The sequence below is a fragment of the Populus nigra genome, chromosome 5, assembly GCF_951802175.1.
Source record: "Populus nigra chromosome 5, ddPopNigr1.1, whole genome shotgun sequence".
NCBI classification, from domain to species: domain Eukaryota; kingdom Viridiplantae; phylum Streptophyta; class Magnoliopsida; order Malpighiales; family Salicaceae; genus Populus; species Populus nigra.
The window spans coordinates 4,671,235-4,685,334 of NC_084856.1; the positions used below are offsets into that span (position 1 = coordinate 4,671,235).

General features: G+C 31.9%; 1 protein-coding gene across 1 annotated transcript; it reads right to left on the reverse strand.

The window, feature by feature from the left end:
* Positions 1–7,831: 7,831 nt before the first annotated feature.
* On the reverse strand, positions 7,832–10,131 carry LOC133694775 (peroxidase 12-like). The gene is made up of 3 exons (XM_062116469.1): positions 9,732–10,131; positions 9,405–9,599; positions 7,832–8,679 (listed from the first exon to the last, which is right to left on the reverse strand). Exons 1-3 carry the CDS (start codon positions 9,975–9,977, stop codon positions 8,059–8,061), a joined length of 1,062 nt encoding a protein of 353 aa, XP_061972453.1. The 5' UTR covers positions 9,978–10,131; the 3' UTR covers positions 7,832–8,058.
* Positions 10,132–14,100: the final 3,969 nt, after the last annotated feature.

Below are 14,100 nucleotides of genomic sequence, written 5' to 3' on the forward strand. Positions count from 1 at the left end.
CTTAGCCAATCCGAGCCAAAATCTTCAACTCTCACGGTTCGGGGCATTCAAACATGAATCAATAAAAGTAAGCATTTTTCATGCAGAAAGTTGTACAACTAGAACCTTGACTGGTTCCAAGTGTTCCCACCATGGGAAACACCATGATCACATTTGAGGCATGAGAAGCATTTTGCCCCTGGCATGCCTTCCCGAAAGAACCTTCGATGATGACTTATAGTTCGAGGTTACTAAAAGATTAATGGCTGTGATATTTCAAAATATTATGATAATATTCCCCACCCAAGCTCTTGCATTCGATTTTTTCAACGAAAATGATCTCTCGGGCAAGTTCTATGTATGTCGTCCGGTCGTTCTGGTGTTTTGATGGGTTGGAAAAAACAGTCTCCGACATTTTCCATTTCCACGTAACTGCTGTAGTTTCTAGAGACAAATCATTTTTACGGAGAAGAGATAGCCGTGTAATGCTTTCAATCTTCTTCTTTTATTTACTACTAGTATCTTTCATACGAAAATTTCTTTAGCATTTACAACTCCACCTTGCTTATTTCTTACCAACACTTTAGTTAATAAATCTTGGATACTACTTCAGGAAATCGGATTAATTTGATAACAACATAACAAAATATACTAATTTACAAGTGAGAGTTTGGTTTTGCCCATTATACCATAAAAATTTAAATTGGTTGTAAGGGTATTAGGGTTTTTTTTATTGTTTTTGAACAGTAAAAATATAAAAATACCATTGATATATATATATATATATATATATATAAAGAGGCCTGGCGTCTAGGGGAATTTTTGCCTTTTCTCCCTTGGTATCAAAAAAATTAGTATAACACGATCTAGTTAGAATCAGTTATGAAAAAATAGAATAAAAAACTAATTATGAATTTGTAAAAGAATCTTGTGGTTATGAAAATTGAATGATGTATTGTAAAGATGAGTTTTGGACTTGTACAAATTAAATCATTAATTGTTATTGTCGCTGTTATTGTTATAAAATTGAGTGTTTTTTTATTTTTTTTTATTTTTTTTCGTGATGAAAAAAATTAACATGTTTGTTGTTGAACTAGGAAAATATTAATTGAAATCAGCTGTATTTTATTATTCCCAAATAATCGATAGTATCTTCACTTATGTTTTAATTCTTGAAATAACAATTAATTTACGGGGTTTTTTTTTTTCGAAGATAAATTAAGATGTCAATTTAGTGGGCCAATTCAAGGAAGAAACCGAAGAGTGCTGCTATATCACGAGCCTTGGGTTTTAGGCGATATAGAGAAGGCCCGTAGCAATAAAAACCTAGTAGACATGGGATGACTGTTCGGCGGCCCGAATAATGTCTATCTGTCGCCGACATGATATGGGATGATCAATGAAGAGCCCAAATACAGGGCAAGTGTTTCCCTTCTTGCGATATCCATATTCGGCGCCTCATCTTAGTAGCTGAATCTCACATCAGATAGGCCCCCAGTTGGTCGGCTGCCTATTGTCAACATTAGTGGACTTGTAAACACCAACTTGGTTTCCAAGAATTCTTCACAAAAAAAAAAAAAAAATCCAATCGAGATCTATTAGCTACATTCCAAGTCAAGGTTGCTATACACATATATTCTTAAAAGTAGCTTAATATGTTCCACCAATTATTATTATTATATAGTTTATTTAATTCAAAACGTATGGTGAAGGTTATAGGTTTATAGTTTATTGAATTTTAGTAATTGGTTGTCGATGAATTGATCATTTGTGTTTTGTGAGAGCATATATATATATATATATATATATATATATATATATATATATATATATATATATATATAAAAGCTGATGCTTCATGTGGGTTTTTTTTTTTATTTAACTCTTAATCTTAATTATTATTTTTAAATTGAATACTTAAAATTAAATAAAATATAAAAAAACATATAAATAATAAACTAATATTGAATAAAAATGTAAAAACTAAGTAAAAAAAATCTCTAATCTACCTGCATAAAATTACATAAAGTACTTTATTCTTACATAAGAAAATACAAAAATTTATCTAAGGGTGAGACAAAAATAGAAAAATCAATTAAACCGAGAAAATAAAGAAAAATTAAAAAAATTAAATTGAGAAAAAAAATTAACCGATTATAAAAACCAAGAAAAATCTAATTTGGTTCGGTTTCAATTTCAAAAGTATGAAAGCGATTGAACCGAACCAAACTGAATTGGTTCAACCAACATTAAACCCTACTGTAAAAGGCTAACATGTATAAAAAAAAAACTATAAACCTTAAGTCGCCCTATCTCCAAATAGAGTCTGAAGATGATTCTGAAATAGTAGGATTTGAGGTAGAAGAAACTTTAGTTAATCATGAAGTACTTGAAATTTTAAAGCGGTAAGAGAAGTGTTGTCAAATTCAGATTTCAAAGTGGAAAATAGCAGTTTAGATGAAGGAGTATTAGATTTGCGAGCAATAGATCTAATTCTCTTTTCTTTTATAAAGGGACAACAAATTAGAGATATAGGAGATGATTGAGTCAGAGAAGGCTTCATAATAGTCTTAACTCCAAACCTTCATGTTGTTTTACAACTTTGAATGGGCAATTCAGGAGCAAGAGTATTGATAGAAGCGAAGTCAATCAAAGTATTAGAAGCTTTTTATTTCTTACTCTTAGTTGTCAACATAACTTTTTAATCAGTGAAAAATGCCTCAAAATTGGCAACAACTTTTATAAGATATTTCTTGATAAAATTTGTATCCCAAATAGTTTTATTGTAGCCATAAGCATAAATCTAGGGCAAGAAAAAATATAAAATCAAGAAATGATATTAACATACCTTGTAATACCTCAATTACATCCCAAACCTTGACATTGACTCTACTATGTAAAGGAGAGTTAATATGATTATGGAGAAATATGATAAAGGGGGTTAGTAAAGATTAAATTGTCTAGCAGCCAAGTTAGGATAATAGCTTTCAACTTTGATGGCTCCAAAAACAAAATAAAAATAAGCCTATATGTTAGGACTACCACCCAATACTTAAAAGTCTCCCTGGACAAAGCCGTTCTTAAATTGCAAAATTAATAACAAAAAAGACCATATTTCTTGATATAAAAAGAGCTCCAATTATGAGAGAATCTTTCCAAAGAAATCATTTTTGAAATAACAATAAAGAAATTGAATGAATTTAAAAGAGACATGACAAAACTAGGACTAAGCATTTCCGGTTCAGTCTGGTTTTGAACCAAAATAAACAACCAAACTCAATTTTTTTTAACTTTTTGAACCAAACAAATTGAAAACCGATTCAAACCGAATAATTTCGATTCGGTTCAGTTCAGTTCGGTTCAGTTTTTTCCTTTCCAAACTGGTTCAAACCGAAATTATTCCAACTTTTTCACAGTCCCAAAAAAATCCCTATATCGAAGAAGGCAATTAAAAATCTTCCTTGTTTGGGCATTTTGATGCTCTATGCCCCGACCGCCCACAATTAAAATAAGAGCCTCCAAATCCAAAGCTTCTGTTACGCACAATAAAGAAAAGATGTCATGTTTGTTGGCTGAAACTTGTATGAACAAATATGTCCAAACCCTCAGCCACACAAGCCAGTAAAAGATAAAAAACACAATAGGGAAAAAAAAAGGGGGGAATGAAAGGGAAAAAATCCACCACTTGCCACTTGCCCATATCATGCATGCACCCCATAAAGCCTATAACTTTAGGTTTACATAGAGTAAAGGGAGGGGAGAAAAATCAAAGCAAAGGAGAGTAAAGGGAAGGGAGAAAAATCAAAGTAGAGACTAGAAAGTAAAGGGAGAAAAATCAAAGCAAAGAGTAAAGTGAGAGTAAAGGGAGAGATATGCAAAAAAGGGAGTAAAGTGAGAGTAAAGGGAGGGAGGGATAGGCAGAGAAGGGGGGCGGCTAATGGCTGAATGTGATTTTAGGGTTAGAAAACATTGTATTTATACTTGTTTTTTTTAAGTGTTGGTCGGTTGAACCGGTTCGATTCGGTTCGGTTCAATCGGTTTCAGACTTTAGAAACCGAAATCGAACCAGAAATTTTTTGTGATTTTTTAATAAGTTAATTTGATTATTTTTTTCGGTTCGGTTTTTTTGGTTTTTTTCCAGTTTTTTCGGTTTATCGGTTTTTTTCTCACCCCTAGACAAAACTATAGATATTGGTCAAGGTTCACATTAATTGACTTGAGGTTCGTATATGTTTCCTGAAAAGTGAATCTAAATGTATGAATTGAGAGGTGTCTTAGTAAAACCTTTTTTACCCACATTTCCTATCATATAGTAATTTGTTTTCCTACCAATGGAGTTACCTTTGAGGTGACAATATATATATATATATATATATATATATATATAAAAGTATAAACCAAGTAGCATGTTCTTTTATATCATTAATGGTTATTTTTATTTTTTTTATTTTGTAAGAATGCATGTTAGGAATTTTTGTTTAGTTTTAGGACATGTTTCTCCATGCCATGGTCTAAGTTGATTTGGGTTGGGTCAAGTGACCTCAAAAAGTTTATTAAGTGTAAATGGTGGTTTTCAGACTTATTTGAGATATAATCAAGAAAATAGACTCAAAAACCCAATTCATAAATTCATCATCCTATTGGGTTCAATGTCCATGTTTTAAAAGTGATGATTGGGCCTTGTTGACATACTTAGATCCCAAATCACTATCTAGGGATTATCATTAGTTTAGATGAATTTTAACGAAGCACAATAAATATCTTAGTGATGAAAAATAAGAAATAGTGCAGTTTACCATAGATAAAATATTTTAGGATAATTTCTATTTTTATTTTTTTTACATAATTAGTCTCTTATCTAAAACTCTAAAAGATAGGTTAGGGTTTTTTAGTTACCATAAACTAAGTGGTGACCTTTTCTTATTCATTTCTACACCCTAATTTGCCACGATATCCCCTGCGACACTTATATACTAGGAAAAACATCTTAAAAAAAGCTGAAAAATTAGAGTTCTTGACTAAATTAAAAAAAATAATTTAATTAACTAGGAAAACATGGAAAATCTCAAACAGTAAGTTCTAGGCTTTTGATGGCTATGAAATTTTAACATTGTAGGAAACAAGGTCTCTAAAATTTCCTAGCAAAATTTTAGCTTATTCCAACATTCGAATTGAGATTTATATTTATTATCTTAAACTTATGCTTTTAACCAAAATCTCCTCCATCATATTGAAAAAATATATATTCATGGCTAATAAAATTTAGCAAATAACTATTTAATTATTTTTAAAACTATAAAGATTAATTAATTAATTCTGATAAATTTCATGAAATAAGTTATAAATAACTCAAATGCTAATTACATTTTCATCAATATATAGTTCAAAAGAGTTTAACACTTTTTATATTTATGATTGGTATAACCGAATGATAGTTAATGGTTCAAAAGGCTTAGTTGATAATTTAGTAGCTCGCTCATAATAGCGCTAAAAAATTGAAATCGTACGATGGGCCTTACATAACCGCATTAAAAGAGTGTTTGTTTAAGAGGTTGCGTCTGTGTTTTGTCTAAAACACAAATGCAACCTGTTTGGTAAAGTAAAAACCATAATTTACTGTTCATGGATCTCATAGTTTTTTTACGTTTCAAACGCAAGAAAAGAGAAGCAAGAAAATGTTGCTTCGCACTGTTGATGAAATTAAATAGTATGAATAGTGTTCACGCTACACTGTTGAGTGAACAGTGTAGCATGCTACACTGCTCTGGTCGGACCGGATCGGATTCAGTCCAAAGCTCAAAATGCATTGAATCGGGTCTGACCCAGTAAAATAAAAAATAAAAATTATTTTTTATTTTTTAATTGTGTTTTATTCGAAAAATTAGTGTTTAACAATATTTAATGACACTACATAAATTAGACAGAGATCATTTGATGATGTAGCATTTGCAAAATTTGATCGCAATCCCAATTTAGTTCCTGATTATATTTTACCTGGTGTTGTTGCGCGCTTAAGAAACCAAAAAAATTGTAGTCCTTGTCGGATGTATTTCATACATGATGGAATTGTAGATAGTTTAATGGAACAATGAAAAATATTTTATATAAAGTATTATTTATTTCATGATATAATAACAATAGTTAAATCTACAATATTTAAATTAAAAACCATCAATATATATATATATATATATATATATATATATATATATATTATTTTATAACTTCAATTTCGAAAATATTTTTAACCAAACACATTAAACTACTTTTTGTTCAACCTCAATTGTAACCACAGTTTTAACCAAAAATACTTAAATACCAAATCAATCTCAACTAAAAGTACTTTTATAAAACAATTTTTTTTAAATTACAACCACAACCATAACAATTACCACAATACCAAACACACTATAAAAAACTTCAGCAATGGTGAACTTTAATGGATCTATTGCAAAAGAAAAAAATACAAAAAGGTTTTAGAGGTGGCTTACGAAATAAGGATCTGAAGGATATGTGTTTTTGAGTGATGTTCAAAAAATTTCCATGTGGCTATCAAAATTCCGGTTGGATAAAAAAGAAGAAAAAAACGATTTATGAACGGTGGCTCATGGAAGAAGATGATGGATGCCATGAACTTGGAGTGGCGGACAAAAAATTTCTTCACCGGTGCTCGAGGCGGATCATAAATAGTTTGTGAGGTGTATGCTTGAGAAAAGGTTGGCAATAGAAAAAAAACGAAGAGGGGAAGAGTCCGAGATGGTTTTCCGGTCATCTGTTTAAGGTATGTTCATCGTGTACAATGTAATATGCTCATGCCCAAACATGATAAACGAAGTGTAGTGGTACGCTTCGTTTTGGATAAATCAATTGCAAAGGTTAATCATTTGTTAAAAGTAGAATTTTCCAATAGAAATGTGGGAAGATCCTGGGCGTATCTCAAGTTATGCATTGCCAATTTTTCACCATGGCAGGTGCCTTGTTCACGAGGAACCGAGTGCCTTGAAGTCACCGCTCACCAAATTTATTGATTTTTGTATTGAGTTGTTTCCGTCGTTGACGAGATTTTTTGTTTTTTTTTGTTTTATCTACTCCTAAGAAAGGCAGAAGGGCCCATGTGACTATGAATGGATAGACTTGTTATTTTTATTTTATTTTTGAGGATTATCTAATTGTTTTTAATCCTATAAGTATTGATTACTTAATTCTGATAAACTATAAGAATTAAATTATTGTTATCTTGAAAACCATCTATTCTGGCTAACAGCCTATTTGTACTAACAGGACCAGGACAGCTCCTTCTGGGCATCTTCCTTCTACTATTGATTTACCTTTGACTGGTAGTTTAATAGGATCGGGTACCTTCTAGCCCTGGGATTGGAGCAGTACAGCTCTGGTCATTGTGATATGGCTTGTACCAATGGAGGAGGTTACATGATATTTGGTGCACTTGAGAAGCACATTGTGACTTTGGAATAAAAATAAATCGATGGGTTCTTTTTACGTGGTGTAGCTATTTTTGTATATGTGGGAGTGTTTGAAAGAAAAATAAGTTCTTGTAAGTGAACTTTGAGGGAAAGATTGAGAGATTTTTAATCTGTTTTTTATTGAGTTTCTTGATAGATTAGTTTCAAGTGTTTTTTGGTGTGCATGAGATTTGAGGCTTTGAGTTTGGGTTTTGACTCTCTTATATCTTATATTTAACGGGATCTTGATCTATGTATCTCCAATAACAAACAATTTAAGCTTGATATATCACATGGTGTGCCGCATCTTGTAACTAAACACCGACGATCTTGAAGACACAGCACGATGTACTACCGCTCTTGATGGGAAGAGGAACACAAATCACAGATTTCTTAAGAAATATCTTGTATATAAACAGCTACTTGTTCAAACCACGAAAAGTTATTTTGACAGAGCCAGCTTCCAACTAGTTATTCAAATTTCAATTTTACAGAGCAGTCAACTAGTATTATTCTACTAAGAAAAAAACGACGCAATTGAGAAACAACAAGAAGTAACCCGTAGACAAGTGCCAACTAGTGGAGCTTGGATGTACAGAATATAGAGATTAGGTATCTATCTCAATTCGGACTTTGTCTCCAAATCCTCTTCCACCTCGGACACCAAATAGCTGTTGTCTGAATTTCTCACCGAACAATTGGCACGAATCTCTCCTTGGTTGCCTGTCAATACGCTAAGCTGTGACATTTTGATCATTGCAACCACGAACTTCTCGAAGAACAAAGCTTCATCTTCAGCAAAGCTTGTGACGATGCCCCTTGTCTTCTTGTACGAGTACAGGTCTTGGTCTGAGGTAAACAGGCCTTGGCGGTTCACGAGATCAACATAGTACTTATTGTCAAATTTATTAGGGGACCTGATATCTAGCACAGTGGTGTTGGTAGAGCTATTTGTGGGGCAAATTCCCTTGAGATCCTCAGCAAAGGTTTTCTCCATGGTCGGATCTTGGGTTGGATAGAGGCGCTCGGTGAAAGAGCCACAGTGACCTATACCAATGGTGTGACCACCAGACAGGGCTACCACGTCGGTGGCATCGAGATTCTTGGCAGCGAGAGATCTGAGAATTGTGCTCGCATTAGCAGTGGGTGGTGGCAGGTTGTCTAACGTTGCCTTTTGCGTTGCAAAGTTTAGACCATCTCGCCTCCCCAAGGGGACATCATATTCAGGGCCACCTGACTGCAATAGAGAAAATTCACACAAGAAAACGAAGGATAAGGTTTTGTGTTGACTAGGAAAATTTATTCCTTGCACATGGTTTCACATTGTTTATGCTCATGCATGCATTTGGCCGACCGAGCGTAAGACACAGTACTGATGTATATTGTCGGTCGCCAGTTTGGAATTTTAAAATTTAAAAAGGGAGACTTATTATACGTTTACTTTTCATAATGACCGCCAAAAGTCTCCCAAGTCAGCCAACCACCCCATACGGTAAATGAACAAATTATTAATGTTCATGTCATAAACTGTAATTAAAATTTAAAGAAAAAAACAAAACAAAGAAAACTTCTCCACCATGAATAATGCAAAAATAAAACCTAGAAACACAGTACATCACCTGGGATTTAGTAAGACGTTGAACTAGTCTACACACTTCCAAATTTTCATGGCTATAGAAGTGTGTGGTCTCGACTAAAAATCATGACCCAGTTTAAAATTAAAAATAAAATTAGCCTCCCTTTTCTCTCTAGTTCATTAATTAAGTTCAGTATGCTGGACGAGTTACAAGATGATAAATGTAACAACTACTCAAATCAGATTTGCTTCTTGCGCAATCACTCAACTGGATAAAAATTGACAGACATCATAAATTTTCAGTGCTTGGATATAAATGGTATGATGTTTAACATGGTCAATGACAAAGCTTTGTACGTAATATAGAGAGTAATTCAAGTGGTTACCAGGTAAACAGAATCACGGGCAGCTATTGCGGCGATATCAGCACAAGAGACCACTCGGCCACACTCCTTGTGTATGCGCTCGCGTAGGTCGTCGATGATCTCAAATGCCTTTGGTCTCAAGGTCAGGTTGGGAGGGGCGTCCTGCTCGCTTGGACCACTCGCCGATCCATCAAGCAACACTGAGCCATCACATCCCTGTAATTTCACCGATCAAAATAAAATCATATTAATATAGCGTTGTTTAATATATATATATATATATATATATTAGTGGATATATACCGGAAAGTATTTGATACTGTTTTTTTTTAATTATTATTTTGTTACCTGAACAAAGCAGTCGTGGAAATGGAGACGAAGCAAGCCGGCAGCTTGGCCAATATCATTCTTGAACACTTTCTTGAGCTGTTTTCTTATAATTGATTCAGCTTTAGGACAGCTATAGTCGTAGAACGACCACGACAGACCATTCACTACAGGAAAGGTGTTCTGTGCCTCCTTGGCACCAAAACAAGAAACTAGGAAGAGAGAAGAAATCAGAAGAACAGTGAAGGATTTAGCAGTGATAGCCATGGATTGGTTTCTAATGTCCTGGCTAGCTAAAGAAGGTGCTTCTTTATAGGCAATGAGAAGCCTCACGTTGTGCTACGAGTTTGAATTGTTTATCGGATAAACTTTATCCCCTGTTCGAGGTTTCCTAACAGTCTCGAATTAATTTTATTTGTCTATGCCAAGTCTTTTGCCATTCCCATCAAAATAATGTAAATAATTGACTTGGGCTTTTAGACCCTTGAGAGGTAGGTTGGAAAAGTCGAAGTTCACGTGGTGGCCACATCCCATTGTGTACACACACGTATAATCTTGTTATATGGTGTCTTGAGATAGGATAATCAAAGTGTTTTTTTTTTTTAGAAAATTATTAAAGTAATATTTTTATTTTTAGAATTTATTTTTAATATTAGTATATTAAAAAAAATAAAAAATATAAAAAAAATAATTAAAAAAAATAAAATATCATACAATTTAGAAAATTTAAACTATTAAATAAAATCTTATAATATTTTTAACACGAACCAAACGAAGTTCATTTTATCTTTTGTCGCACGGAATTGACGTCAAACCACGCGCTATTGACAATTTCTCTCCCTTCTCAGATTCTTCCGACCTCATTGCCTATGTATCGGGAAGAAAATATTAAAAAGGTCGACTTTTTTAAAATAGGTACTGTGTGAAAGGAAGAATAATTGATTGATGGAATTGTTTGGTAACTTAGTGTTAATTATGTTTTTAAAAAATTAAAAAAAAATTAATTAAAATTTAATATGATTTATATGTTTTAAATCGTTTTAATGTACTAATATCAAAAATAATTTTTAAAAAATAAAAAAATATTATTTTCATATATTAAAGAATAAAAAAATGTTTGAAAAACAACCACTACTACACTACTAAACATATTACATAGCATACAAAATAAACTCATTCGCGTCTTTAACTTACACACATGAATAGGATCCCGTTTTTTATTAAAACTCTAAACTACCATAACCTTAAATTAAATCCAAATACAATTCCTAAACTATATATCCTAGCCCCAAATTAACCTCAAATAAAAATCTCAAACCCTTAATCCCTAACCATAAATCCCAAAACTCAAAACTCTTAAATCCAAATCTTAAACTCATAATCCTTAATCATAATCCCTAATCTCCAACCCCAAACTTTTAAATTCATACCACAAACCAATCATTCATAATTATAAACCTCGAACTCCTTAATCCAAACCAATAATCCTTAACCATAAACCTTAAACTCTTAATTCCAAAATTCAAATTCATAATTTCTATCCGTAAACCCCAAACTCTTAAATTTAAGCTTTAAATCTTAAATACAAACCCGTAATCCCTAAACACTACTAATAGTAAATTCAAACCCTACAAACACACCATGGATCCAAAAAAACAAAAATAGGTGGGATGTTTTTAGGTTTAAAAAGCACAAAAATAACATTAAAATTTCTTTATATTGATGTAATATTTTAATGTTGTTTTTCTTTCTTTTATTATAATGTTATTTGATCATTTCAATAATGTAACATAACAATATGCTGCATTCGCTCACCTATAAATGTTGTCATATTTGTTAACTTGTAAATGCTTGCTTTGCAATTATAAACAACTAGATGTTGTTAATCGCATGCTCACTTGTAATTTTTTTACTTTAGATTCTATATTTTATGTTCTTGTCCAAAATAAATTTAAATGTCCATAATATGGAAGGCAATATTAAAATCTCAACCTAGCAAGTTCAAAACAATTATAAAAGTATAATAAAACACACATTAAATAAAATGCATTACTAAAAAAACACAACACAATTCTACTCTCTACATATATCCTAGTCTATCCACGTCTATGACGAGGAGTCGATGAGTCAGCTTCATCAATAGCAAGGCTTCTTGATATGTGAGTCATCTCATCCTTCAACACAACATCATCCAGGCATATTATCTCTCCAAACATCTCAAGTGTAGTGTGCTTGAGTTGAACCAAAGACATGCATAATAATAGGCAAGTATATTATATTTGATCTCACAAAGATCAACAACGACTTCTCAACTATCTTGTAACAAAATCTCAACTTCAGAAAATACAGTTATTAATCGATAAATAAAATACATTTAACATCATATATTAACTCTAAAATCTATGAAACACATACATCATTTTGAATTCATTATGCATTTGGTTCATACTCCATGTTCTTGCATGAAGGAACTTGCACCGGGTTTGGTACGATGATATGCTGTGTTATACCCCAATACCACTCTATGTATTCATCCTTTGAAATAATATATTACACCTCCATGAAGATCACATCCCCTCATGCATCCCATTATGCTATATAACAGAAACAGTGGGTCATCTGATTATAAGCATCATGTCTACCCTGCCAACTAATGGCATACAGTGTTTCACTTCTATCTTTATCGACCGAGATGTGTTACTGCCAACCAGACCATCACATCACTTGATCCAGACACTACAACTCAACAAGCTCAAAAAAGATGAGTGAGACCATAATTGTCCATAAGTCCCTTATCTAGTGTGTGTATATAGGAGGATCAACTAACAGATCATCTTCTGAATAAGGATTCCACACACAACATATAGCAACATCAATAATGAAATTAACTATACATATATTTTATATAAAAATAATTAAATTAGTAATGGATATCTCATTTACTACTGATGTTTATCTAACTTGCTATGATAAAATGACAAAACATGTGTTAGATTATTTTCATAATTCTTTACCTCACACCACTTGACATTTAAAACCAATAAACTAATTAAATATGATATGTTTTTTATTTGAAATAATTTATAAAACTGTAAAACAATTTCAATTTCATCCTCTTTTAATTGTTTTTCGCGTGTCAGATTTGGTCCACATTCTTTTGATTACTATTTATTTATTTGAGATAATTTTTAAAATTGATTTTATTTATAATCTTATCCTTCATCAGTTTTTTTATATTAGATTTGATATTCTTTCTTTTATTGTTATTTTTTTTACTTTGAAAAACTTTTAAATTGATATATTTTTTTCATATTTCATCCTTCAACATTAAATCAGTTGGAATTGAGCTTTTTGATCGAATCTGGGTCTAGGATTTCATGGCTTGTAAGTTTGGAAGATTAGCCCAAGTTTAAAAGATACATCCAAGTGTGCTTCTTCTTTTTTCCTTTTTTTTAAGTTCATAGTTTTTCAATTTCATCCTCCATGTTTAATCGAATATTGGGCTATGTTATTTTTTTATTTGTTTTCTATGAGATTTTGTACTAATTTTAAAAACAATTCAGGTTATTTCAGGTCTTTTTATTTGTCTTCCTTGTTAAATTTAGCTTTTTTAAAAAAAATATTTTAGAATTAAATTAAATTAATTGATTAAATATAAGCATAAGATGTTTAGTTCATAATATTTTGTTTGGTTTGCTTTATGGGTTGTTGCTTTGGTGTTGCCTGCAGATTCTTTCAATGTTATTTTACAACATTTTGCAGTGGCGTTAAAACCTTCTAGGTGAGCTCTTTCTAGTGGTGGAGTAGTGTTCATGGCAGAGTAACGGTGAGTCTCTAATAGGCTTTTTTATCTTCTCCTTCTGGGTATGATATTGACAAATAAAAATGATATTAAAAATAAAACAACAACATATAGAATCAAAACTTGGCTGGTTGTTTCCAATATTTCTATGGAACATTGAACGGTTCAATCCCTTTAGAAATACAATAAAATTATATTATTCATAGGGAGGTTGAGTGATCAATATCTTACCCGTATACATGTAATGTTTATAAGGAAAATTGAATGTTTGCACAGTTTTAATCCCTTTTGAATTTGATTCTTAGGATGCATTAAAAAAGGACTTCATTTTTTTATTTTTTTTGTTAATAATAGATGTTCAGACTAACTTACACACACCTCAACTAATTTTTCGAGAATCTGAAGTTGACGATGATCATGTAAATTTTTAGTGACCTGAAATTTATGGTAATCGAATTGATGAGTTTTAAAAAAGCAAATCCAGAATATGATGACTTTAGCTACACTCTTGAAGCTAAAAAAAAATTATTGATAGGCCATGTTTGTTTCCTGGAATTCACTTTCCTGGAAACCACTTTCCAAACTTTC

Bases quoted from the DNA above. Each gene is read 5' to 3' on its own strand.
- LOC133694775 (XM_062116469.1), bottom strand. From the start codon at position 9,977: ATGGCTATCACTGCTAAATCCTTCACTGTTCTTCTGATTTCTTCTCTC. The intron at 9,600-9,731 runs GTAACAAAATAA...GTGAAATTACAG, and splicing joins TCCACGACTGCTTTGTTCAG to GGATGTGATGGCTCAGTGTT. The intron at 8,680-9,404 runs GTAACCACTTGA...TCTCTATTGCAG, and splicing joins CCCGTGATTCTGTTTACCTG to TCAGGTGGCCCTGAATATGA.